At 42.2% G+C, this 26,764-nt stretch overlaps 1 protein-coding gene across 1 annotated transcript; it reads left to right on the top strand.

Annotated features, from left to right (window-relative positions):
• The first annotated feature begins 250 nt into the window (after positions 1 to 250).
• On the top strand, positions 251 to 11,873 carry LOC142204501 (protein shisa-like-1a). Its single transcript, XM_075275815.1, has 3 exons — positions 251 to 419; positions 9,702 to 9,915; positions 11,609 to 11,873. The coding sequence occupies exons 1-3, from the start codon at positions 251 to 253 to the stop codon at positions 11,871 to 11,873; spliced, it is 648 nt and encodes a 215-aa protein (XP_075131916.1).
• The last annotated feature ends 14,891 nt before the right edge of the window (positions 11,874 to 26,764 follow it).

The following is a 26,764-nucleotide window of genomic DNA, read 5'->3' as shown; positions in this document are numbered from 1 at the left end:
GGTACATTACGTCTTTCAGCAGATTATATGCTGCCCAGCAGTAGATCACTCATGTAGCAGAATGAAATGTACTGTAATGTCTGAATGGTGAACTGCCAGGTAACTAACACCGCTGGAATAAAAGGCACCCAGAAGAGTTCTAAGAGACTATTGCTTTTAAAAGAGGAGCTAATTGGACTGGAACAATAAAATGTATTTGCTCATGTGGCAAGCCTTAATGGCATTTGTTCTCTGTTTATTGTCACAGGTAATGGATGCAAAAGATAATGTTGCTTGCGGTTTCTTTGTATCTTTCTTCCCACCCCACTGCTCTGGCAAACAATGTCCACAGAAGGCAGGAACTCCTGAGAAGATGAAGCGGCTGAATTCAGCTAACCTGCTTCGCTTGACTGTGCTGCTCCTCAATTATCTCTGGAAAGGTATCTGCTGCTTTCACTCCTCCTCTTTCTCCTGAAACATTCTTACCATTTGACTACACTAGAGAATAGCTGACGCCAATTCTACCATTACGAGATCTGACTTAATACCCCCATGTATTTGCTCCTTGACTTCATACCTAGTTATAACTGGATAAGTCTCATTTCATATCCCTCGTTGCAGCTTTCCGGACAGGTATCAGATTTATGTTTTAATGCAAGCATTGTTATTTAACCTGCTTTCTTACTTTCCTTAGGTTAGGTTGCTGTGACAAGAAGTGACAGGGACAGAACAGCTGCAACAATAATACAAATGGGAGACTGTAGTAGAATATGAGATTTTACCAAGTGTTTTGTATAGTTTATTATAAGTTATTATATGACGGACCTACCATATATGATCCTACAGGGAAACTTTAGCAGGAGATTGGTGTATACTTATTGCATTGGCTTAACTTTTATATGTTTTAGCAATTATAACATACTATCAATGAAATAAGTGAAACATATATATAACAAAGAGGTTTTTAATGTTTTCTTGGTATATTATCAAGTATATGTATGCCAGGATTAGATACAGTCCTATGAAAAAGTTTGGGCACCCCTATTAATCTTAATCATTTTTAGTTCTAAATATTTTGGTATTTGCAACAGCCATTTCAGTTTGATATATCTAATAACTGATGGACACAGTAATATTTCAGGATTGAAATGAGGTTTATTGTACTAACAGAAAATGTGCAATATGCATTAAACCAAAATGTGACCGGTGCAAAAGTATGGGCATCTCAACAGAAAAGTGACATTAATATTTAGTAGATCCTCCTTTTGCAAAGATAACAGCCTCTAGTCGCTTCCTGTAGCTTTTAATCAGTTCCTGGATCCTGGATAAAGGTATTTTGGACAAACAATTCAAGTTCAGTTAAGTTAGATGGTCGCCGAGCATGGACAGCTCGCTTCAAATCATCCCACAGATGTTCAATGATATTCAGGTCTGGGGACTGGGATGGCCATTCCAGAACATTGTAATTGTTCCTCTGCATGAATGCCTGAGGATTTGGAGCGGTGTTTTGGATCATTGTCTTGCTGAAATATCCATCCCCGGCGTAACTTCAACTTCGTCACTGATTCTTGAACATTATTCTCAAGAATCTGCTGATACTGAGTGGAATCCATGCGACTCTCAACTTTAACAAGATTCCCGATGCCGGCATTGGCCACACAGCCCCAAAGCATGATGGAACCTCCACCAAATTTTACAGTGGGTAGCATGTGTTTTTCTTGGAATGCTGTTTCTTTTTGGACGCCATGCATAACGCCTTTTTTTATAACCAAACAACTCAATTTTTGTTTCCAAAATGAAGCTGCCTTGTCCAAATGTGCTTTTTCATACCTCAGGCAACTCTATTTGTGGCGTACGTGCAGAAACGGCTTCTTTCTCATCACTCTCCCATACAGCTTCTATTTGTGCAAAGTGCGCTGTATAGTTGACCGATGCACAGTGACACCATCTGCAGCAAGATGATGCTGCAGCTCTTTGGAGGTGGTCTGTGGATTGTCCTTGACTGTTCTCACCATTCTTCTTCTCTGCCTTTCTGATATTTTTCTTGGCCTGCCACTTCTGAGCTTAACAAGAACTGTCCCTGTGGTCTTCCATTTCCTTACTATGTTCCTCACAGTGGAAACTGACAGGTTAAATCTCTGAGACAACGTTTTGTATCCTTCCCCTGAACAACTATGTTGAACAATCTTTGTTTTCAGATCATTTGAGAGCGGGCTGTCCATGTTCGGCGACCATCAAACTTAACTGAACTTGAATTGTTTTGTAGAAAGAAATGGTCCAAAATACCTTCATCCAGGATCCAGGAACTGATTAAAAGCTACAGGAAGCGACTAGAGGCTGTTATCTTTGCAAAAGGAGGATGTACTAAATATTAATGTCACTTTTCTGTTGAGGTGCCCATATTTTTGCACCGGTCAAATTTTGGTTTAATGCATATTGCACATTTTCTGTTAGTACAATAAACCTCATTTCAATCCTGAAATATTACTGTGTCCATCAGTTATTAGATATATCAAACTGAAATGGCTGTTGCAAACACCAAAATATTTAGAACTAAAAATGATTAAGATTAATAGGGGTGCCCAAACTTTTTCATAGGACTGTATACCCTGTTGGTAAACTAGGTACATGCCGAGAGCTGGACAGTTTTGAGGGAATTTGCTTCCTTTTAGTATTATTTAATAATTGGTCTGTGCCTACTAATATTTTTCCATGGTACAGATAATGAGGGACGATTGTTCATTAGCAAGGCATACACATCTGCATAACTACTAATTAATGACATTACACCCCGACCAGCGCTCTCTGTAAATTACTTGTGAATATGGTAAGTAACCAAGAACATGTCTCTAAGGCTGTGTGCACACTTGTGTTAATTGGACACTAAAGGCCAAAGCAGCCACAGCAGGTTGTGAGGGGCAGTGGGCCTACTTAGTCTAAGGGTCCATTCACATGTAGGAAAATGGTGAGGAATTTGATGTGGAATTTCAGCGCTGAAAAAAAAGCCTACCATTGACTTCAATGGAGTCCTTCAATGGGGACCTTTGCTAGCAGAAAAAGGAACCCATTGAAGTCAGTGGTAGGCTTTTTTTTCAGCGCTGAAATTCCACACCAAATTCCTCACCATTTTCCTACATGTGAATGGACCCTTAGTGGTTTCTTTTTGTAAGGGATATATAAGGTGGAGTCTACTTTGTACATGAGATCTACTGTACGACACCATTATCCTATGTATACCATAACTCTCCTATTAACAGGCTGGTATATTCAGCATTCTCGATTTTGCTAAAGAATCCTACTAGTTACACCCCTCTGCCACCTCTTTTTTGGTTGCCAATAAGTTTTTAGTGAAGGGCTATATAGATAACAAACACCAAGGCCGGAGAGGCCACAAATACAGAGTAACAAAGTAGCCCACTTGACCAATTGTCTCAGGTGAGAATATGATCCAGGTAGAACACACAACAAACAAGCTGTTTTCTAATATGGCTAAGGTTAGATTCACATCTGCACTCAGTCATTCAGACACCCTGAATGGAAACCTAATCCACATAAAAAAGTAGAAAAAATAGGGAATGAGGGAGAGGGATAACACAGCCCACTTATCAAAGTTAGGTAATGAAAATTGTATTATTTTCAAAGATATAAACAGTCCATGCTTTTCTCAAAATTGTATAAACAATCCATGACTTACGTCCCACATTCATATGAAAGTTGCACAGAAAGTAGCTCCCGGTCCGGAGCACTGCACTGTAGGAAGTTGATCTTCAAAAGAAGGGGATTCCGGCAATCAAGAGTTGAATAAAAGATCCAGTTTTTATTTCACCAATAATAAAAATCATACATAAATAACAAAATGTATGTGGCAATATTTGACACATGAAAATGGCAGAGCGCCTGGCTGACGCGTTTCGGTAACGTTTTACCTTAGTCTACCTTAGTCGTAGCTACGACTAAGTTGCACAATTACCAAAACGCGTCAGCGAAGACACTCTGCCATTTTCATGGGTCAAATATTGCCACATACATTTTGTTATTTATGTATGTTTTTTATTATTGGAAAAATAAAAACTGGATCTTTTACATAAAAAAGTGGTTACCTTAGGAAACCCGCGGACCCCTTAGACAATAATGGGGTCTGCGTGGTTTCCATTTGGTTTCTCCCCGAAAAGAGTGAAAAAATGCGGAGAAAAAAGCGCTCCGTTTCCGTACGGAGACCAGGCACAAATGTGAACCCAGCCTTAATTAGTTAATTATGAAGCCATACATATTAACAGAGACTGAGTGACTCCACTCCACTACCAGACAGCTTGTCCTTTCTTGGAGCTCATGAGTCCTGTTTGGCTGGGTGTTGTTATTGCCCTTGATGGGCATCCTCTGGGTCTCTAATGGAGTATTTCATCCCAGAAAGGGAATTTGTTTAAACACTTATAGGCAAAAGGGACTATTCTTAGATAGATAGTATACACATCAATCTAAATCAAGCTAGTCTATGGGACGACTACGATGTTGAATTTGGCCAACATACTGTATGTGTTATAAACAGGCATAATTAGAGGCTCAGAGGTCTTGGTCCAAAAGCCTATCTTGGCCACCCTACACAACCTCTCTTTATGTCCATCAGCCATATCCTATCTGTACATCTTAACAGCATTTACATTTCTCTTTCCTTCTCTATATGGGCCCAGAGCACAATGAAGACTTCTTAGCATCATGTCTATGAACAAAAGATTCCCATCATTCACATCTCCTGTCATTGCCCCAACACAGTAACTATCACCTCCACCGCAGCCTTCCCCACAAAATCCCATGTTGATACTATCTGCTATTTTTGACGTTAAAAGCTTCAAATTCTCCTTTCTGACAGTAAAAAAAACTGTATCATAAATTTTCTTCACCTGTCTCACTCTAGTGCACCCCAGGGCATGGTTAATAATCTTACAATGCACTTCCAGCCATCAACAGAAATCAGAAAGGAGATTGAAGTTTACTTAGTGTGGTGAGGGTGAACTGTGGCTCCCCCAGTGTTTATGGGCCCACTAAGACTCCTGGGCCCAGGTGTGACTGCACCTCCTCAATGCAACAAACAATTGGTCAGCACTGCCAAACAATATCAACAGGACATGCAGGTGCACATTGCTGTGGCTGCAATACCAAAGTTACAACAGCACTCTGCTAGCACCACGAGCATTACTGCAAATACCTAGTGCATAGAAAAATGCATAAAAATGAGGTTCTTGGGTTTTTTTTTCACTTCAAACTGTAACTGAAAGCCCATATGTCATGACAAGGCGGCCTCTGTTAGATGGGTCCTGACACTACAATAACTCTCCTCTCTTAGGGCCCTGGTCTCCAATGAATTAAGGACAAATGTGTTTTTCAGCCATATCACGTCTTGTATACACCACAAACAACCTCCTCTTTCTGGACCTGTGGCCTCTGAAGGAAGAGTAGAGCATAGTTCACCCATGTTATGTTCTAACTAAGATCAGCCTTGGACACCCCTCAAGTTCCACCCATGTTTATAAAAATGGGTGACTTTATTCTTGAATATAGATTAATAATAGCCACATAAAACCACATTAAAAATGCCAGGCTCTATAAAGACTGCTGGAAGTGCTCTCAAGTATAATAATCGCTTGTGGCTTTCTTTGCATATTACAATGGCGCTGTTATAAGTTGTACCTACAAAGACATGCAGATAAAAAAAGACTATCATCTGGCAAAATTTTGCAGTGTATCAAATTTTTAAGAGGCTTATTGGTCACGTTGGTTGTAGTTATTGCTAGCATTCTTGCTTGGTAGTTAGTTTAAAAGCTGTCACCCATGTAAGTAATAGCCAGTGACTAATCCAATCCAAACTTGCCAAGTGTGCATGTGTTCTCAACAGGTAGAGAGGAATAAACCACTGTCAGGCACCTCTGGTTCAGCTTATTACTGTTGAGAAAAAAAAGGATCAAGCATGTTAGAATCCAATCTGCATAGTCATTCTTTACCCTGTTATATGGCATCGCATGGTGATCCTGCCATAATAGGCGGCTTCACCTGACCAGGTTCATGTAATATGTTCCTCACCCTCTTCGAGAATGTTAACCTCTTCCTCCTATTATTAAATACATATAAAAGTGGCTATATAGGTGGATGATTTAACCCCAAATCCAATACTCAGGGCCAGTTACTACCTATCATGCATGTGCAAAGTCCTAGCTTATTATAATGATGACTATGATTGTACAATGTAGCAATTATTCATTAAAGACCAAGTGGGGTTTAATGGGGCTCTGTCATTACCAAAACCTGTTTTGAGCTACTCAGGTGCTGCCCCCAGTTTTTCCAAACTCCCCCCCCCCCCCTGTTTTTCTTAAAAATCAGTAAAACCGATATGCTACTGATGCTCACGGGGCACCCAGGGCCAGCGAGCACCCCCCTATGTCATACCTCTTTCACACCCCTCCATGGCTTGTGCTGCGTTATGCCCTCCTCCACACTTGCTGTAACCGCCTCCATCCTCCATCCAGTCTTGCTCTTGCGCTTCAAATCCTGTGCATGTGCAGTAACGCTCTGTTCTGAGCGCTACTGTGCATGCCTGAGCGCCATTTTCTTGTAGCTCGCTATAGAACAGCATACTGAGCAGTATGCTGAGTTCTATAGGTAGCTACAAGAAAAACTGGGGGCAGCACCCGAATAGCCTTTTTAAAGACTATTCAGGCATATGAGTAGCTCAAAACAGGTTTTGGCAATGATAGAGCCCCTTTAACAATAAGGAACCATTCATGTCAGATATGTAGACCCCAATGGCGGTGGTTATTCTCAACTGAAAAAAGTCCCATTTACTGTCATTTACTGTCTCTGGATCTGATCCAAATTAATCTAATAGTACTAAATGAATTGGTGTGTAAACCCTCCCTCAATGGTGACAATAGGCAAATCTCTTCCTATACTGCGTGCTAAACAATATAATTGTACTAACATTTAGTTTTATGTATTGCAGCTTTATATTTTTAGAATCAGTTTTCACTTTGAATATGACACTGGGAATATGAATGTATTTCATATTCAGCTTCTAAATGAGCATCTCATCTTCTGCACTGCCCCATGCAGTTTTGGTTTGCCAGTCACATTCATTTAAAGATGATGAGAAAAATGCCCTGCTCTTGATCTCAAATTAGCTTAAATCTAATACTTGAGAGGAACAGAGCGATGACTGTGATATTCATGAATCTGTCTGTAGAGCACGGTTTAGGCATGGGGATTTTCTACATGGTGAAGCAGAGTAGGAGGTCATAGGCGTACAATGTGGATTAATGGGGCCTTACTCTATGGCAGCAAACCGCTCATTAATTGGAAAAGAACATTGGAGAAAATGATGGAAAAGTAATGTGTGCATGTGTAGGTACTGGCCCACTGTAAAGTTGCACTGGTCATCTTTCTGCTTCTTTTTATTAGATATTCATATAGAAAATAACAGTGAATAGCAAAAATATCTTTTTGAAAATTGTCAATGCACAAGGGGTTGTTTCATTCAGGCTGACACCAAATGGCGTGGCTACATTCACATTTGCACCTGAGTCTCTAGTACAGGACAGTATGTTGCTGGGAGGCAGGGATTACTAGTGCCATAGATAGCTATTACGCTATGAAACCCTCTCCCAGCACATTGTTCAGGCTGGTAAATCCAACCAACACACACAGCAAGTTTCATGGCTGTAACTTGTTCTTGTGAATGTGGAGTATGGGGGCATTCACACGGTGTATCGCAGCACTGATTCTGGCACGATAACTCTCGTAAGAATCAGAGCTGCAAAACAGAATCCCATTGAGTTCAATGGGTTCCATTTAATGCGCGTAACACATTGAACTCAATGGATTTCTGTTTTACAGCGCTGATTCTTACACAAGTTATCGTGCCAGAATCGTGTCGTGTTTCTCCGTGTGAATGCCCCCTAAGAGTTTTTTCCCTATGGTAGTAAAGCATAAGCTTTGAACACTTGCTGCCTAATTTCTCCATAGATCAATGGGTCAATGGGGGACTCCAATTAGAAAAAACATTTGCAGGAAAAGTTGACAATAATAAGTACACACAGTCATGGTGGAGCAGTCTTTGTTGCTGGAGTTGCATTTGAAACAACCAAATTCCAATATTTATGGGAAGAATTCAGAGCGGATTGGATAAATGACATATTTATTCTGGTACAGTTGGAATTTTTTTCCCTTGGCTCCACCATTCCAGAGCAGTTAGTGCAGTTTCTTCTAGTTCCTGATATGCTAATTATCCTCTCTACTGGCAAGTGGGTGGTCTTGGGATAAAGCAGACAAGGCAGTGTGATCCTGAGCTCTAACACTGTCCACCCATGGACACTGGATAAAGTGAGAGAGCTCAGAGCTCATGCTTGCTCCTATATAAGACCAACAGCAGAGGGCCTAATAAGCATATCGCATACTAAAACTAACTGCACTGATTACTCAGGAACAGTTAAGGCTAGAGAAAAAAAAAATCAAATTGTGCTTAACTCGGTGTAGCAGTGTCTGGTAAAACATGCAAAGAATTTGAGTTAGTGTTTTTTTTCCCCTCTGTCTTCTCTCCATCAATGTGGTCATCCCATTGGTGGAACTACTCACTCCATTTCATCCTCTTACTCCTCTTCTCCTCCCCCTCTAACTCTCTCCTATCCCCCATTCCATTCTTTTCTCTCTTCCCCTCTACCCTGTGGCTTTGCTTGGGGGACTCAATCCTATTTTTATTAATTCCTGTTCTGTCTTGGTATGACCTTGTACCTTCCTGTATTATCCTTGTCCTGTTTATTCCTGTGAAAAATCAATAAACTTTGAATTGCATAAAGAACAAAAAAAGAATTGGAGTTGGCGGAGTTAATGAAAGGACCTTTTTAATCATTAATGCTCACAGGAACTGTCAATCCTCTTTTGGATTCCAAAAGTCAGGTTCAGACTAGTCCAGAGGGGTACATGTGAATTTGATGGGCCCCTGAGCCATGGTGGCCCCAACCCCCATCCCATGCATGAGCAGTGTCAGCACACTTACTGCTTTACATACAGCTTTATACAAGCATCTCGCCCAGTCTATGCATCCATACAATAAACTGGCTACATTATCTTACCTACCCAAATAATGATTACATAGACACATTGGGAGGATGAGATGACAGCTAGGTGCATAGGAAGGTCAACAGTATCCTCCGTTCCCAGGCCCCATCTTCTCAAAGTTGCTGCCGGACCCAATCACAAATCACCTTGCAGTGTCTTCTTCAGGCTTAGCTACAGTATCTACAGGCAATCTGCGGTAATCTAAGACACAGCTCCTACCGACTCCTAATTCAGTCTCCTGCTTTCTCCTTGCTTACTGAAGCTCTGCCTCTTTATGGGGCTTGAGAAAAGTTTTCAAGTATGGTAAAAAATCATTAAAAAAAAATAAAAATTAATAATAATAATAATAATAATAATATATATATATATATTATACTGACTATTCAACTACTTGCAATAAAACTTATAATTATTATGTGACTGCTGTATATACTGTATACTGTGGGGGTGGCAGCCATATGAGCCTTAGCAAGGTGAATCCTGGAAGGTCAGTTTAATTGCTATCTCTACAATTGGTATAATAAGTTTTGACCTTTACTAAAAGCCAGATCGATGAAGATGGCCAATATAATGATGTAGACGCTTGATTAAGTAGTAACCAATCTTTATCTGTCTTATAGCCTCGACTGTTAATGTGCGGACATGTGAGGGTTATCCAGGACAGGGGGATGTGTATCACTCAGGATTTCACTGTCCACGATTAAGTGACTCTCAAGAACATATGTACTGCTGCTGGCTGGGAAATGACTCCTTGAAATACTGCTGTAAGCAGGAAGAGTTTGAATCTGTGATGAAAGTGAACCTGTCGGAGAAACTGGCCACATATATTTATAGGTATGTCTAGAATTATTATTATTATTGTTTATTTATTTATATAGCAGCATTAATTCCATGTTGCTTTACATTTGGGGGTTTACATACAATACACAAAATATACAGGTAGATATAATACTAACAATGACCGACTGGCACAGTGGGGTAGAGGGCCCTGCCAGCGAGGGCTTACAATCTATGAGAATGTAGCCATTATATTGTGGAGTGACAGTAAAGTGTATGCACATAGGCCAGTATAGGTCTATAAGACTTTTTCATCAGAACTTTTGTGTCAGAGATAAACTAGGCTCATGTGAACAACAAATTTAAGAAATAGTCATCTTAGGGTGCATTCACACTGAGTAAACGCTAGCTTATTCTGAACGTAAAACACGTTCAGAATAAGCGGCGTCTAAAGCAGCTCCATTCATTTCTATGGGAGCGGGGATACGAGCGCTCCCCATAGAAATGAATGGGCTGCTTCTTTCACTCCGTGCAGTCCCAGTGAAGTGAATGGGGAGTGCCGGCGTATACGGCAAGCTCTGCTCATGCCGGAGCGTACACGCCGGCACTCCCCATTCACTTCAATGGGACTGCACGGAGTGAAAGAAGCAGCCCATTCATTTCTATGGGGAGCGCTCGTATCCCCGCTCCCATAGAAATGAATGGAGCTGCTTTAGACGCCGCTTATTCTGAACGTGTTTTACGTTCAGAATAAGCTAGCGTTTACTCAGTGTGAATGCACCCTTAAAAGGGTTTTCCAGACTTAATAAGTGATGATCTATGGGCATCCATTGAAGATCAGTGACGCGTGATTTATTGAACATTAGCAGGATCCAATACATATATACCATATGACTGAGCTATGACTGCAAAGTCACATGGCATGTGAAGCATAAGCGATGCTCAGTGAACGCCACGTCTGCTGATCAGCATGGTCCTGGGTGTTGGACTCCCACTGATCTTCAATTGATGACCTGTTCTGCAGATAGCTCATCAATTAATAAATCCCACAAAACCCTTTTAGGCCAAGGCTCCATGCCGTGGAAACACCATGATTTTGGATGCTATGGAGAAACAACAGAAAATAAAAGCTGCATTTTATAGTACCATCAAAATGAAGGAGATTTTATGTAATTTCATCCATATATTGTAGGGGGGAAAAGCTGTGGAAAAGCTGCATTTTTTTTTTAAAAAAAGAGTATGTTAACTTTAGCTGCAGTATTGTGTGTTTTCCCTATATATTTAACAGGAGAAATAAAAATGCAGAGAAAAACTGCAGCAAAAAGTGTAAAAAGTTGTGCCTTTTTGAAGCATTTTTAAGCTGTGTTTCACTACTTGGAGCCTTAGCCTTAAAATGTACCTTTCGTGTCCTCATCAATGTGCAGTATTATATACTGCTAGAAAGCTGAATTGAGTGGACTGTTGACTTTCCCCATAGAGTTCTATTGGGAGGCTTTTTTTTGGAGGCTGATTTTGATGCAGATCCAGTGTGCATTTGGGGCTATTTCTCCTACCAAAATGTTGGCCACCTAGATTGAATCCAATGGTCAATGTGGTTTGCCAGACACCACTGGTATCCATATGCTATAGGATGAATCCGTTATATAAATATGAACATAAATTAGAATTTGTGTACTGTGCAGATAATATAGAACTGTAACCAGTCATATTTACACTTAAGGTCAAGAAGTTTTCTTTGTCATTTTCTTAGGAGCCCTCTTCCTCTGCTTGGCATTGGTTTCTATGGACTCTTGATCCTCTCCCTGATGATAGTAGATTTCATCTATTACTACAGACTCAATAAGACAGCTTTCTACAACATGTTAAGCCACACGTGGATTGGAAAGCATCTTATCCTTCCTCTTTTCCAGAGAAATGTGAAAGATGGTATTCAGCAAAGGAACAAAGGTGTAACAGCAAGAATGACAGCGGATGCCAGACATGATGAGCACAGACCTTTAGAAGGCAATGTGTGAGGATGCTGCGGGGGTGGATTCACAATGGATTGCTGATAAATATTACTCAGTTCAACACAGACAAAGGATATATTTATTTCCCAATCTGACAATCAGAAGCTTTATGAAGATAACATTCCTTTTCATTTTGTTTGTAAGAACATTACGTTGGAAGGTTGCTTTAAACAATGTACCACTCTCACAGTACGCTATTGGATGTATGCACCCTTCAATTGAATGTAGAGACTATGACAGGAGAATCTGGTGCGACCACCCTGGGAGAACCGTGCAGGAGGCTGGACTGTCACGGTGACCTTATAGGCACCAGAACTCCCAGGAGAGGTGCACAGGGTAATAGGCAGAGTCAGTTAGATGTGACGCCAGTTGGAGTATTGAGACACCCGCTGGTCCCTGGGCTGAGATGGTGATGTGGGTGCCAGTGCTCTACTCCAACAAAGAGCATTTGCCCAGGGCTTAGCTACAGGGAAGGCAATGTCCAGGCCAGGATCAGTAGAAGTGCTCACTGCTTTATTGTAACAGGCATCTGCTGGTTCACTTGTCCTGTAGCAGTGAGCTGTGGCACAGTGGCTTGTAGCTGGCTGACACCTTCCCATGTATTAGCAGAGAGTCTAAGATGTCTGCAGGTCCAGCTTCTGGTCTACTGCAGGGGCTCAGTTACCTTGTAGAGGTAGGTGCAGGCTGCCAGGGTTATAGCTCTGCTCAGCCTGATGTAATTCCTGTCCTCTTACTGATAGTGATGGGGGCGCTGTCACACAGCTTCTCTGTCCTGCTGTTGCTGTGGAAATCCTCACAGCACAGTGTCTGAAACACAAGATGGCCACTGCCACACTTCTCCTTCCCTGGCTCTTACAGAATACTACTTCCTCTCCCTGCTATGACTATTTCCTGTTCCAGCTACAGATCCACCCACTATAGTGTGTGTTGCTATGGAGACCACAGCTCACTAGGACAAGTGAAACCAGAGAACAATAGCTTAACAACATTACACAAATGAATACAGAATACACATGGCAACATATACAAACTATCATAACATGTAAGGCACTTATATGGCCAAATAACCATTAGTAACTCCTGTGAGGGGGTTACATCCCTCCCTTCTTGAATGTAGCACGTCCTCGGGCTACCAATAACACAGAAAACAGTCAATGGCTTAAATATTCCATAGTCCAAAGTAAATGGAATAAACGTTAAATGGGTTAGGAACAAATAATAAACATAGAGGTAGAACTTTGGGCAGTCCAAGCATGGTGTCGCCACTATGGCACCAGGTATATGGCTTATTTGTTGAAGTGAAGATAAGTTTCCAAGGCAGATGATCAGCTGAAATGCACAGTCTACTATGGCTGATCTGGGCATGCTCCTTTAAGGGCTGTAGCGAACTGAGGGTTTACCCTTGTTTACCCTTTGGGATCTCCTTTGAGAAATTGTTTCAGGCTCTGAGGCCTCCTCTCTGTCAACAGGAAGTACCTGAGTATCCGGAGTCTCTGACACAAAGTCCTCTAAGGAAATGGAGTCACTTGTTTCCCTTGACACAGAGCGAGTCTCTCTTTGCAACGGTGTAACCGTAGGTCTCACAAAGAAGTATAAGTTAGGGGAAGCCAGAGCAAGTCCTAATTCTGTACCATGTTGGCCAGGAATGGGTATACAGGGTAATGTCCGTCTTGGTTGTGACAGAGCGTGTGGAGTAGCCGGTAACCGACGGGTCACTCTTGGACTTGTATAAGAGGAGGGACAGACTTTGAGATCATCTCGAGACACTAGCTGGGATGGACCTTCTCCATCCTCTGGAACAATTTTACACACTTTAGAGTTATCATGTGGTGCCTCTTGGACAACATAGGCTTTGTCTTCCCAACGATCCTCTAACTTATGATGCCTAACATGTCGCCTTTTTAGGACCTTATCTCCAGGTTGCAAGGGTTGAGCATTTGCTCCTTTGTCATACTGGAGAGCCTGTTTGTGTCTAGCCTGGTCCAGAGATTTACACACAAGTTCCTGAAGTTCTCTATTAACCCTTAGTCTTTCTGCTACCCAAGTGTCATTTGGTAAAGGTGGGGACCTAACCTCTGTAATCACTCCCATTTGGTGATCAGCGGGGAGTTGTCCTAACTGACCTCTAAGGAGGTATGCAGGAGTGTACCCTGTGGAATCCTGTCTGGTGTTATTATAGATCTCAGTGATCTCTGGCAATAGCTCTGGCCACTCAGATCGTTTTTCACGGGCAACTGTTCTCAGCATGTTGATAATGATTTGATTGGCTTTTTCACAAAGCCCATTACCCTGGGGATGGTAGGCTGTAGTGCGGATCTTTTGACACCCATAGAGATTGCAGAACTCTTGAAAAAGCTCTGACTCAAATGCAGGACCTTGATCAGTAAGGATCTTTTCAGGATAACCGTAGGGTCGCCCAAAATGTCTTTGGAATTCCCGAGCTGCTGTTTTACCAGTGAGATCTTTTACTGGGACTACAACCATGAATTTTGAAAAATGATCAATCATTGTTAGTGCATAAGTGTAACCTGACCGACTTGGTGTCAACTTGACGTGGTCAAGTGCTACCAACTCTAGTGGTCTGACTGTCACAATGCCCTGTAGAGGGGCACGTTGGTTAGATCCTCTCCGCAAAGCACATTGTGCACAATCCCGGCACCACTGTTCAATTTGAGGGCGCATTCCCACCCAGTAGAAACGATCCTTAATGGTTCGTTCTGTCTTTTGGGCATTGAAATGTCCTGACTGATTATGATACGCATCCAAGATCAAAGGAGCGTCTTGTCTTGGTATCACAATCTGAAACACTCGCTCATGGGTACGAGGATTTACATAACGGCGGACCAGTTTTCCCTGCAGATAGGTTAAACGACCGCGCTCTCGCCAGAGATTTTGAAGTTCAGGGCTTGCATTGTTATCTGGACCTATTGAATTTGAATCTTTTAAAAGGTCTTTTAATCTTTGCAATGTTGGATCTTGTTTTTGGACTTGTTCCCAATCCATATGATGGAGGGACTCAACCCGCATGGTCTGAAGGTTACAATATTTGGTCCGGACATTTTGGTTAACACGTTGAGCGACTTTGTCATAGAAGTCAGGGAGTTCAATTTCTTCCCATATGTCAGGGTCATCTAGGTCATTAATTGACTCTTGGGGTAACCGAGATAAAATGTCAGCATTAACATTCTCTCTCCCTGCACGGAATTTTAAGGTAAACTGATAATTGGCAAGACGTGAAGCCCAACGCTGCTCAATTGCTCCCAATTTGGCAGTGCTAAGATGGGTCAGAGGATTATTATCTGTGTATGCAACAAAAGGAGTGGCGGTGAGATAATGATGGAATTTTTCGGTAACCGCCCAAACCAAGGCCAGAAACTCCAACTTAAAGGAGCTATAGTTAGAGTCATTACGTTCAGTCGCCCGAAGCGAACGACTGGCAAATGCAATGGGTCTAATCAAACCTTCTTGTTTCTGGGAAAGGACAGCACCAAGTCCAGTTTTACTTGCGTCTGTTTGCAGAATGAACGGTTTACTGTAATCAGGGTAAGCAAGGACATTTGGACCGACTAAGGCCGCTTTTAACTCATCAAATGCTTTTTGCATTTCAGGGGTCCATTGGATAGTTGGACTCTTACCAGATCGGGTGGTAGACTGACCTACCAGTACAGCCTGTAAGGGTGCAGCAATCCGGGCAAAGTTTTTTACAAATCGGCGGTAATAACCGGCGAACCCAAGGAATCTACGGATGTCTTTTACCGTTTCAGGAGTTGGCCAGTCGCGTATCCGTTCAGTGTACTGAGGATCTGGCGACACCCCATCAGCGCTCACAATGTGTCCCAGGTATTGGATTTCAGATTTTAGGAGATGGCATTTGGAAGGTTTGAGTTTCAGACCATAGCGATCCAAAGACTCAAACACTCTCGCAAGGTGATCCAAATGCTCTGCATATGTTCTGGAGTAAACAATTATATCATCCAGATATAACAGGACAGACTCAAAGTTTAGATGACCTAAACAGAACTCCATGAGCCGTTGGAATGTGGCAGGCGCATTGCACAACCCAAATGGCATCCGGTCAAATTCAAACAGACCCATTGGTGTTGTGAAGGCGGTTTTTTCAGCATCAGTTGGGGACATAGGGACCTGCCAGTATCCACTGGTAAGGTCCAGGACAGAGAAGTAGGCTGCAGACTGAAGAGCTGCAAGGGACTCCTCTATCCGGGGCAGCGGATATGCATCCTTGTGAGTGATATCATTCAATTTGCGGTAATCCACGCAAAGGCGAATAGTACCGTCCTTCTTTTTGACGAGTACTAAGGGAGCAGCCCAAGGGCTTCGGCTGTCCCTTATAACACCGGAATCCTTCATGTTTTGGAGTAAGCCTTTTACTTGTTGGTATTGTGCTGGGGGAATGGGCCTATGTCTTTCCTTGATGGGAGGATGATCACCAGTTTGAATTGTGTGTTCTACTGCAGTGACATGCCCAAAGTCCATAGGGGACTTGCTGAAAATGTGTTCGAATTCGTGAACTACCCGCAATACCCCTTCCAGCTGAGATGAAGGCGTCTCAGGGGTTCCAAGGTGAATCTCTTGCCACCATTCTTTTTGCTCCCCAGTGGGGTTACATGTGGGTTGTGAATTGGTGGTCTGAGCTCCACAATGGACTCTCTGGAGGCAATCAGCATCCTGAACTCTGGATAATTTGGCAACCACTGTATACCGTGGTAGTGTAACTTCAGAATCCCCAAAATTCAACAATTGTACAGGGACTCGTCCATGGGTCACCTTAGCCAAACTACGGGCAGCAATAACTGTACGATCCGTAGGCATTGACTCGATGAGCACGGAGTAATCCCTGCCTTTGACACCAAACCTGGCCCGGCACCAGACCATCATCACATGACCAGGTGGTAAGATGATGGGTCTAGCGTCAGTCACCCTAGCTTTTCCGATCTCACCTTGGGAAAGTTGGACCTGTTGTTGTTGGACCAAAACCTTAATGGCCTTATGGTAGATGTGTCTCTCTTTTGGAGCGGCTATTTGAAGAGTGTCAGACAAGGCAGCAATGGCTTCATCAAAACAATTAACTAAGACATTGGTCCCAATGATGATGGAGGGAGTGTCTCTGTCTTTGGCAACGTCCACAATGACAATCCCTTGATCCTTCAGTTCGGTTTTGCCAATCTTAAGGGTGGCTAGGAAGTATCCTACCTGTTTAAGTTCTTGTCCATTGCTGGCAATTAGAGTCACCTGCTCATGAGGATTGCATGGTTGTAGCTGATCTCGAGACCAATATTTTTCAAACTGGGCAAGGGGCATGGTAGTCATCTGTGATCCCGTATCCAAGAGAGCAGTCAGTGGGATGTTGTTCATATTGATGGAAAGGATAGGGCGGTCTCCAATGAAATGTCGGCCCCATTCAGGTGATAGTGGACCATGGTGGTGGTTGTCTCCTGGGGGTAGGTCCTCTGCCCCAGGACGGCCTAGTTTAAAGGCTGGCATTCTCGTTCAACGTGTCCTGGTAAATGACAACTTCGACAGATGGGCCTTCCGGATGAATCAAACTGGTCCGTGACCCTGCGACCGGGTCGGAATAACGGTCTGCGTGAATACTGACGTGGCGAAGGTCGCTGCCAGTGCCGGGATGAGGGAGACCTCGGTGGTGTCAGCTGAAGGTCATCCACTTTTTTGCAAAGCTTAATTAGATTCTTTGAAAGTTCAGCAATTTGTCCTTGGAGTTCAATGTTGGAGTCAGAAGGTTGGATCTGTGCGCACTGAGCAATGGGTTGTTGGATTACACAGGGCGGAGGTGCTGTAGAAGCTGAGGGCACATTATGCTGCTCCTCTGGCATTGTGTCCACTTTAAGGATTTGGATGGCTGTCTCTTTAAATAGGTTGAAGGGTCGGTCGGGGTCTTGAGAGTTAAGCATACGTAGTTGCATTTTAACTGCATCAGGTGTAGCACCCTCGATGAATTGCTCCTTCAGCGTGCAATCATAATTGTGAAGCTCATGAGGATCTAGTTGTGCAACCTGGCGGAGAGCTTCATCCAAGCTCAGAGCATAGTCTCTAAGACTTTCACCTGCGTTCTGCTTGCGGCTAAAGAACCGAGCTTTTAGTTCTGACAGAGTCTTAGTTTCAAATATGGCGCGCAGTTTATCAAAAATTTGCTTAACAGTTTGTTTCTCCTTAACATCCCAGGACTTAACTTCACGGAGGGCTAGTCCTCCCATCTGACCCATTAACATAGCAACCTTCTGCTCAGCAGTGAGGGGATAAACTTTGAAAGTTGCTTGCATCTTTTCTTTAAAGTCCTTTAGGGTATTTGGCTCGCCTACATAGAGTGGCAGCCATGGCACGCCTGGGTAATAAGGCATTGTGATTGGCATTACAGCAGCTGTGGGGGTTGAAATACTACACCCCTCTTCCTCATCCTCACTACTGGACCCTTGGTGTTTAAAACTGACAAAATCCCTTTTTTCTTTGTTCCTAAACATACTGGCAGTACGTGGCTCACCTGCTTTTGCCTGTGCTGTAGATTCAGGTATAGCGTGCGATGCAGGGCCAAGATGGCGATATTGCACAGTGTTGCAGTCACAGATCCTTTTTCCTGCCAGCAGCTCAAGTGCCTCCCTTCTTTTTTTCAATGGCACAGCAATCCTGTTCGTGACGCCAACTGCGACCACCCTGGGAGAACCGTGCAGGAGGCTGGACTGTCACGGTGACCTTATAGGCACCAGAACTCCCAGGAGAGGTGCACAGGGTAATAGGCAGAGTCAGTTAGATGTGACGCCAGTTGGAGTATTGAGACACCCGCTGGTCCCTGGGCTGAGATGGTGATGTGGGTGCCAGTGCTCTACTCCAACAAAGAGCATTTGCCCAGGGCTTAGCTACAGGGAAGGCAATGTCCAGGCCAGGATCAGTAGAAGTATTCACTGCTTTATTGTAACAGGCATCTGCTGGTTCACTTGTCCTGTAGCAGTGAGCTGTGGCACAGTGGCTTGTAGCTGGCTGACACCTTCCCATGTATTAGCAGAGAGTCTAAGATGTCTGCAGGTCCAGCTTCTGGTCTACTGCAGGGGCTCAGTTACCTTGTAGAGGTAGGTGCAGGCTGCCAGGGTTATAGCTCTGCTCAGCCTGATGTAATTCCTGTCCTCTTACTGATAGTGATGGGGGCGCTGTCACACAGCTTCTCTGTCCTGCTGTTGCTGTGGAAATCCTCACAGCACAGTGTCTGAAACACAAGATGGCCACTGCCACACTTCTTCTTCCCTGGCTCTTACAGAATACTACTTCCTCTCCCTGCTATGACTATTTCCTGTTCCAGCTACAGATCCACCCACTATAGTGTGTGTTGCTATGGAGACCACAGCTCACTAGGACAAGTGAAACCAGAGAACAATAGCTTAACAACATTACACAAATGAATACAGAATACACATGGCAACATATACAAACTATCATAACATGTAAGGCACTTATATGGCCAAATAACCATTAGTAACTCATGTGAGGGGGTTACACTGGTATAATTGCTGTAAAAAGCTACCACAGATGTGTTTAGCCAACAGGCTGCAGAGCATTCTGAAGACTTCCCGCTAACACCGTACTAAAATAGTGTATGTTACTTAGTGCAAAGAATTGCATAATTGATGTTTTTGTTTTACATTAGTTATGCAGTTCATCCTCCATATGGCATGATGTGAACAGAGTGAAGCAGGTAATGCACTATTCTTCCGTGGAAATACATTATTTACAAATGTAGAGAGGACCATCAGCTCTCCACTTATCAGATGCAATTCCAGTACATGGAAAAGAACCTCAGCACACTTGGTGATCATCCAAGAGTGAAGGTAAAGACATCCAGCACTTGTTTTGCCCATAAAACTGATCCTTTATTCCATGAGCATTTCAAAGACATCCATTTGTAACTTCCTTATGCTTGTCTGACCATGGAGTCCTTAGCAAGTTATAGATGAATGTCTTCTAAATGCTCCTGAAATAAAGGCAAAAGCACTTTAGATAGTTGTCAACCATATGCTAGTTTGTCCAATAGCTATTCCTTTACCACACACATGCACACTTAGCTGAGTGTTCAAGTGTTCTGAATAGGAAGAGAGATTCTGATATCAGCTCCCCTGCCTCCTTCCCCCAGGAACAAAAGGATCAGACATGTTCAAACCCAACAACATAATCTTTCCTTCCCCTGACATCTGCTGTGAGGGGAAGTTGGAGACCTATATACATGAAATCAGCAGGTTCAACAGACAATAATCTAATATGTATGGCCATGTTATGTGTTATGGACAAAGCAAAAGCTGTCATTTTTCCCCCTATGTCTTGTACACACTGGGGCAGATTTATTAAGACTGGCTTACATCCTTTGTTATTTGAGGCAAAGCTATCATTTTGCCGAATAATTAATATTCAATATGAGTCTTATGGTGCACCAGGGGCAATATCATGCTTGCTAGTGCTCCATTTTTCCTTCTTCAGGGCTTCTTCAAGCCACCCATAGCATTCCCCAAGTGGACCCCCCGAACAGAGTACTGAACGCAGATGTGAACCAGGCCTTAGCTCTGGCAACTTTCCCCAAATCTTGTGCATGTACTACACAATAGCTGAGATGCACAACACTGCTCTTCTCTGGCACCAGACAAATGATACAGTACTGCTGCAGTTCTCATTTAAAGCAAGATTTGGGGAAACTTACCAAACCAAAGCCATGCCAACTACTTTAAGGCTCAGTTCCCACGGAGTAACGTGCCACGCATTCAGACACGTATACACGTGTCAGAGTGTGAGCGCTCAAAACAGATCCCATTCACTTCAATGTGTACCGGCTTATGGGTGCTACACATTGAAATCAATGGGAGGCTTTTTAACCTTTTCTGGCGATATATACAAATGTTATAACTCACCAATATAGTCTTAAACCACTGCTGAGATAGTAAGAACTGGCCCCCGCCCAACTCTAGGGTTGGTACGCTGTTCCTGTAACTTTCATAGAGGAGAATGGGAACTACAGGAATAGAATAGCACAGCTAAGCTACGCCGTCTCGGTAGCTTCACAATTGTGGAAACAGCGTGGCTAGATGTGCTGTGTTGTTTCAGTAGTTCCCATTTTCCTATAAGGTATGTACGAGAACAGTGTAGACTAGCACTTGTTGGCTGTAAGTCCCGCTTTAGGTTCTGGTCCTATGTTGTGAATACAACGCATTTTGGTTGCGGTGAAAATGCCAAGGCAACAATGGCTGTGTTTTACATTACCTGCAAAGTGGATGGGATTCTGGTTAATCTCATCCACACATTGCACAAAAAAAAAAATCTGTAGCAGAAAAGCCGCGTTTGTCAATTATACCTGCGGAAACGCTGGCGCTGGTGTTTTCCGTATAGATATAATAGGGGCAGAAAGATTTCCTCTGCGGGCTTTGTGTAAAAAACACTGCAGAAAAAAACATAATGCGTTTCAGATGCGTTTCTTCTTCCTGCAACGTTTTATGGCTATGTCTCGCTATGTGGGGCCTCAGCCTTAGAGGTCTGCAGCGATTTACCAAGATGGGAATAGTTTTTTAAAATGAGCTGTCACCAAGTAGATAATGCTAAAGTCATACATCATTTAATTCTTGCTGTGCCTCTGAACAATTCGGCATTATATTTTATAGCCATCCGTCCATTGAAAAGATATGGCCCCCTGGAAGGTTATATATAAATCAGCTCTCATTCTCCAAGAGGGTGTAAACCTTTTATCTTTTCTGAAAAAATAAAAGGTTACCTCCCACTTAGAGAAGAAGCACTAAATGATATATATATAACCTTCAGGGGGCCAAATCTTTAACATGGGTAGACAACTTAAAAAAACAAAAAGCCAGGTTGTTCATGGGCACAGCAAGAATCCAATGATGTATGTCATTTAGCATTTTTACTTGGCGACAGGTCCTTTATAAATTATCTCTTTGCTTTCATCAAACTTTGCATAAATCAACAGTGCAAGCGAATGTAAGAAAGATTGTAATATATCTTATTAGAAAAATAATTTCTCCTTCTTATCAGGTACGAGCCACTTCTACCCTACTCCGGCACCGATCATTAATCCTCATTTCTCAGCTAAAATCCATCTTGACAAAAGAGATGTCCTTTTAGCTCAGTAAAGGATCAGGTTATGCGGTGCCCATAGAATCTTTGGAGAGGGAAGGGAGAGTAGGAGGAGGCGCTGATAGATGCGAGCAGTGCTGGATTCACAGCTTACACTGCTCAGTACTGATGTATAATGTCCTTCATGCTGCTGCTGCTGCTTCCTAGAGAGTGATATAGAGAGACATGGAAGCAGAACTTCCTCTTTTTTTCTGTATGCCGTTTACTATATACCAAAGATTAAAGCACAGGAATAAAAATGTATACGTAATAATATGTATCCTTATTAGTTTCTAAATATTAAAATAATTACACCAGGAGGACGAAGGTAAAAAAAACATGTAAAAATAAAAAAAAGAGTATTCCATAGTGAAGACATAGGGGGGAGTATAAATTATAATAATGTTATGGGTGAGTATACATACATATGGACTACCGCAGTATTAGGAACTGCATACATCATACCATTAATAACAGTCGTTGGCGATACGCTCATCATGGCAGGTTCCTTCTATAGGGTCTGCATAAGGTAATATCAATTTGGTACTTTGGTTGTTGTGTATGTTCTTTCTATTAATATCATATACATAGTCTGCGTTGTATGTACACTTTCCTTTATCTTGGGGTGTTATTAATGCTATGTTGTATGCAGTTCCTAATATGTTAGTAGTTCATATGTATGTATCCTTAGCCATAACATTATTGTCATTTATACTCCCTCTATCTCTCCACTATGGGATACTCTTTTTGGCTAAGGCCCCACGTTGCGGAAACACAGCTTTTCTAGTTGCAGATTTTGTTGCAGTTTTTTGAGCCATTGCCAGGAATGGATACAAAAGGAATGGGAAATATATAGGACGTTCTTATACTTCTACTATTTGCTTAATCCACTCCTAACTTTGGCACCAAAAACCGCAACAAAATCTGCAACAAAAAAAGCTGCGTTTCCGCAACGTGGAGCTTTAGCTTTATGTGATTTTTTTTCCCCTCACCCTCCTTGCGAATTTATTTTAATATTTATAAACTAATAAGGATGTATATTACGTACAGGATTTTTGGGTGCTTTAGACTTTGGTATATGCTAAATCTGTCCAGCTAAAAACATTTATTGTTACTTGTAGCTCCCCCTTTTTGTGTTTTGCTGTGTGCCATCTATAGAAGACTCATTCACAGCTAGTCTCCATTTACTAGCTCCATTTACTGCAGAAGATGTGACTTAGGGACTGGGTTTTACCTTTTATAAAAATATATTGGCAGGTTATAACATTTTTTACAGTAGTACAAACTGTAGAAGTCAAATAAGTCAATATTAATAATTCTATGCACTACAGGTTATTGAACAGAGCAATCTTTATTTGGATGTTTCATAATGTGTGACTTTACTAAAGGGCTATCTGACTACTTACATTAAAGGAGTTGTCCCACAATTGGAGAAACCCCTGTAAAACCCAGGGAAGTGTATAATTAAAACCATACTTAGCTATACCCAGTGCTCTGTTCTCCAGTGCTAGTGTCCATTCTGGCCCATCCTGGGTCCTTGTTCACAGAAGTCCTCCATCCCATGTGACTGCTGAGACCAATGTGTAGCCTTGAAGAAAGTGACGGGTGAAATCACTCTCATATATTACTGGTTCCTTACTTAGGCCTCCATGCAGGTTGCTACAATTTGTGAACAACTCCTTTATCACTAAGGGGGCGTTCACACTACCGTCGGTGTCCGACATGTAGTGTCCGCTCCTAGTGTCCGCTCAAAATCTGTCACGGACACTAGGAGTGGACACTAGATGTGTCCGTGACACCTGTCATTCACTTGAATGGGCATCGGGTGCGTTCTTTTGCACTCCGTGCCCGTCCTTCCCTGTCGGCAAGAGAAGATGTCCGACTTCTCAAGCGGACAGAGGAACCCTGCATGCATTCTTAATTATAGTATTACACAATACGGTTATAGTAAACAAGAGTGGCCGCGCTTCTCCGAGACCTTGGTTGTCTTGCAGAACCCAATACACAGTTCTGCACAATTAGGGTTCATAGTATACGCACTTGTATGCGTGTAGGTGGCCGAGTCAGTTAGGCAGCGTCTACCGTTATGTGACACAGCGGTCGATGGATATGCACAGGTAAGTAGAGAAATGCTACCCCACAGACAATCCGGTTGCGTGCACCCTTGGAGATTAAGGACGTTCAGCGAACAAGAGATGAAACAGCAAGTAGTTTATTAAAAAAAGATGACGTGTTTCGGGGTATTGGTGTCAAACAGAAGGCACCACCCCTTCCTCAGATCTTTGTAGTTGCAGCTGAATATCATGCAGTGTCACGACACACTATTCAGCTGCATCTACAAATATCTGAGGAAGGGGTGGTGCCTTCTGTTTGACACCAATACCCTGAAACGCGTCATCTTTGTTTAATAAACTACTTGCTGATTCATCTCTTGTTCGCTGAATGTCCTTAATCTCCAAGGGTGCGCGCAACCGGATTGTCTGTGGAATACCATTTTCCTACTTACCTGTGCAATTATATTATTAATAGTATTATTAATTAATATTATTAATCAGTGGAGGTTCAACTATAACTCGTACCAATTGCTAGAACAAAGCGGTAGAAATGATAGTGCTGTTACTTTTCATGGCTAGTTGCAGCCCTGCTTAACTTTTTCTGAGATGGTATAGTCGGCCATTTCCTAAATTGCTACCACTACACTCTAGTGATCAGCAAGGTTACAGGGGTGAAGACCATACCAATAGAACAGTGTTGGCGTATTGTAGTGAGATAACTCCTTTAACTTTAACTAGCCCTAGCAATAACTGGTACGTGGAAGCAACAAAACTGTTTTCAGTTGAAAATGTTTATCTTCAGACAATTTACATTATGATGACGTCAGGAATCTTTTCAGTTTTCAGCACTGGAATGATCGGCCGCCCATCATCATTGTTATAAAGGAATGATTTGCACCCTATCCAAAAATGACTGCATTGTACAATCGTTTAAATAGGACTGGGTCATGCATGAGATCTTTAGTCTTGCATGTCACTAATGGATTGGTGTTACAAGAAAGGTGACATAGAGGAGTGACATGTATTCTTGTGTAGTCAATTCACGTAATTATATGGTGAGGTTTCACTACAAATATCTGACAAAAGAAACTGTGAACTGCATACACTTTTCTATTGTACTAGCTATCTCATGTACCCTGGTGGTCACTTAAAATATTGAGCGGGCCAAAATTAGTTCACAGACTATCAGAAAAAGTTCAGTGTAGCAATTTTCCTTGACTAAAAGCAATTTACAGTAGAGTCCCTTCATGCCACACTTTAATCTGTAGTTTTCAGTCTCTCATTTATGGTAATTACCCATCATGAAATAATGAGAATTTCATATGTATTTTAAAATTTGAAATGTCATTTTTTTCATAAAAAAATTGATATTAAAGAGGTTTTTTGGTAAGTCAATCTGAATAGAAAAGAACAGCATTCACCACCTTCCCTTCCCTGGCAAGCAGAACATAGCCCATCCTATTTATATTCTAGAAGAATGGCGCTGGTGGCCATTTTAATTTACTGCAGTGAGACCCATAGGCAAAATGAGCTCTGGTCCAACTTCAGGTATTTAGGAAAGTGTGACTGTAAGTGTGCTGACATGTTTTTTCCTAATTTCCAGAGAACCCCTTTAAAGAAGACCTGTTCTACTCCTATGTAACTACTCGTCAATGAAGTCATAATTCTGGAATATCTTTTCTTAGAACTCTGCATTGTTCCTATATTGTATTGGTTCCCAACCTGTGAAGCCACTACACCCCACTATTCCAAGGTTTGTGAGACCCCTCCCCCGCCACATACTGGTAGTTTGTGGGGTTGAGTATACTATTATACTTTGGGGTCTCTTCAAATCCTAAGAGTATAAAAAATGGAGGCTCAGGGGAAGTGAGTAAACATAACAAAAAGTGTTACTCACCTCCTCTGGGCTCCATCATGGGCCCAACCCACTTACGGCCTCTTCTGGTCTCCCAAGTGAAGTCAGAGACTGCTGAGACCTGTGACTGGGCCTTATTGGTCATATGCAGAGCAATGAGGAGGCCATTACATTATTGTTAATGAAGGCTCCAAACAAAGCCTTATTTTATCAACATTTATAACTGATCACTACTTTGGAGATACTCGGTAGGGATGTTTTCTCACAGGGGTACATGAAATATATTGAGAAATATTGCTCCATTGTTCCTCCTAGAAATGTATTTATAATTTGACATTTGGGTGTTATCAGTTGAGGGTGCATCCCTGAAAACTCTAACACTGCTTATTCGCTGATAGCAATGCCAGAGGGTGTAAGGACACATCGCTTCAACAATGGTAATGGTAAATCCCAATTGTCAGTTTATTCATAAATGTCTAGCCAATGGCACAACACTGAGCTCTAACAAAATATTCTCCAAATACTTGGGATGGGGGGGGGGGTTAAGTATTTTACTAAACCAGATATATCAGGACATTTTAAGGTGGCAAACTTTGTAAAAACATTCCCACGCTACCATGACACGTCTGTTGGATATACAGATCAATGTGGAATGCCTTTACAGTAGATCTTTACTTTCGGCCACATTTTGAACTGTATATATAAAACATAAAAATTGCAATACATCAATACATTTTTTACTGCCAAATCAATCATTCTGTCCTTTTGGATTGAGGGATTTCAGCAAATAATACCAGGATCCATGTGAACACAATTATCAGATATGGTAGCTTCCTGCCAATGATGGGAATAGG

The sequence above is a fragment of the Leptodactylus fuscus genome, chromosome 5 (assembly GCF_031893055.1).
Source record: "Leptodactylus fuscus isolate aLepFus1 chromosome 5, aLepFus1.hap2, whole genome shotgun sequence".
NCBI classification, from domain to species: domain Eukaryota; kingdom Metazoa; phylum Chordata; class Amphibia; order Anura; family Leptodactylidae; genus Leptodactylus; species Leptodactylus fuscus.
This window is presented reverse-complemented; position numbering and strand designations above follow the sequence as displayed.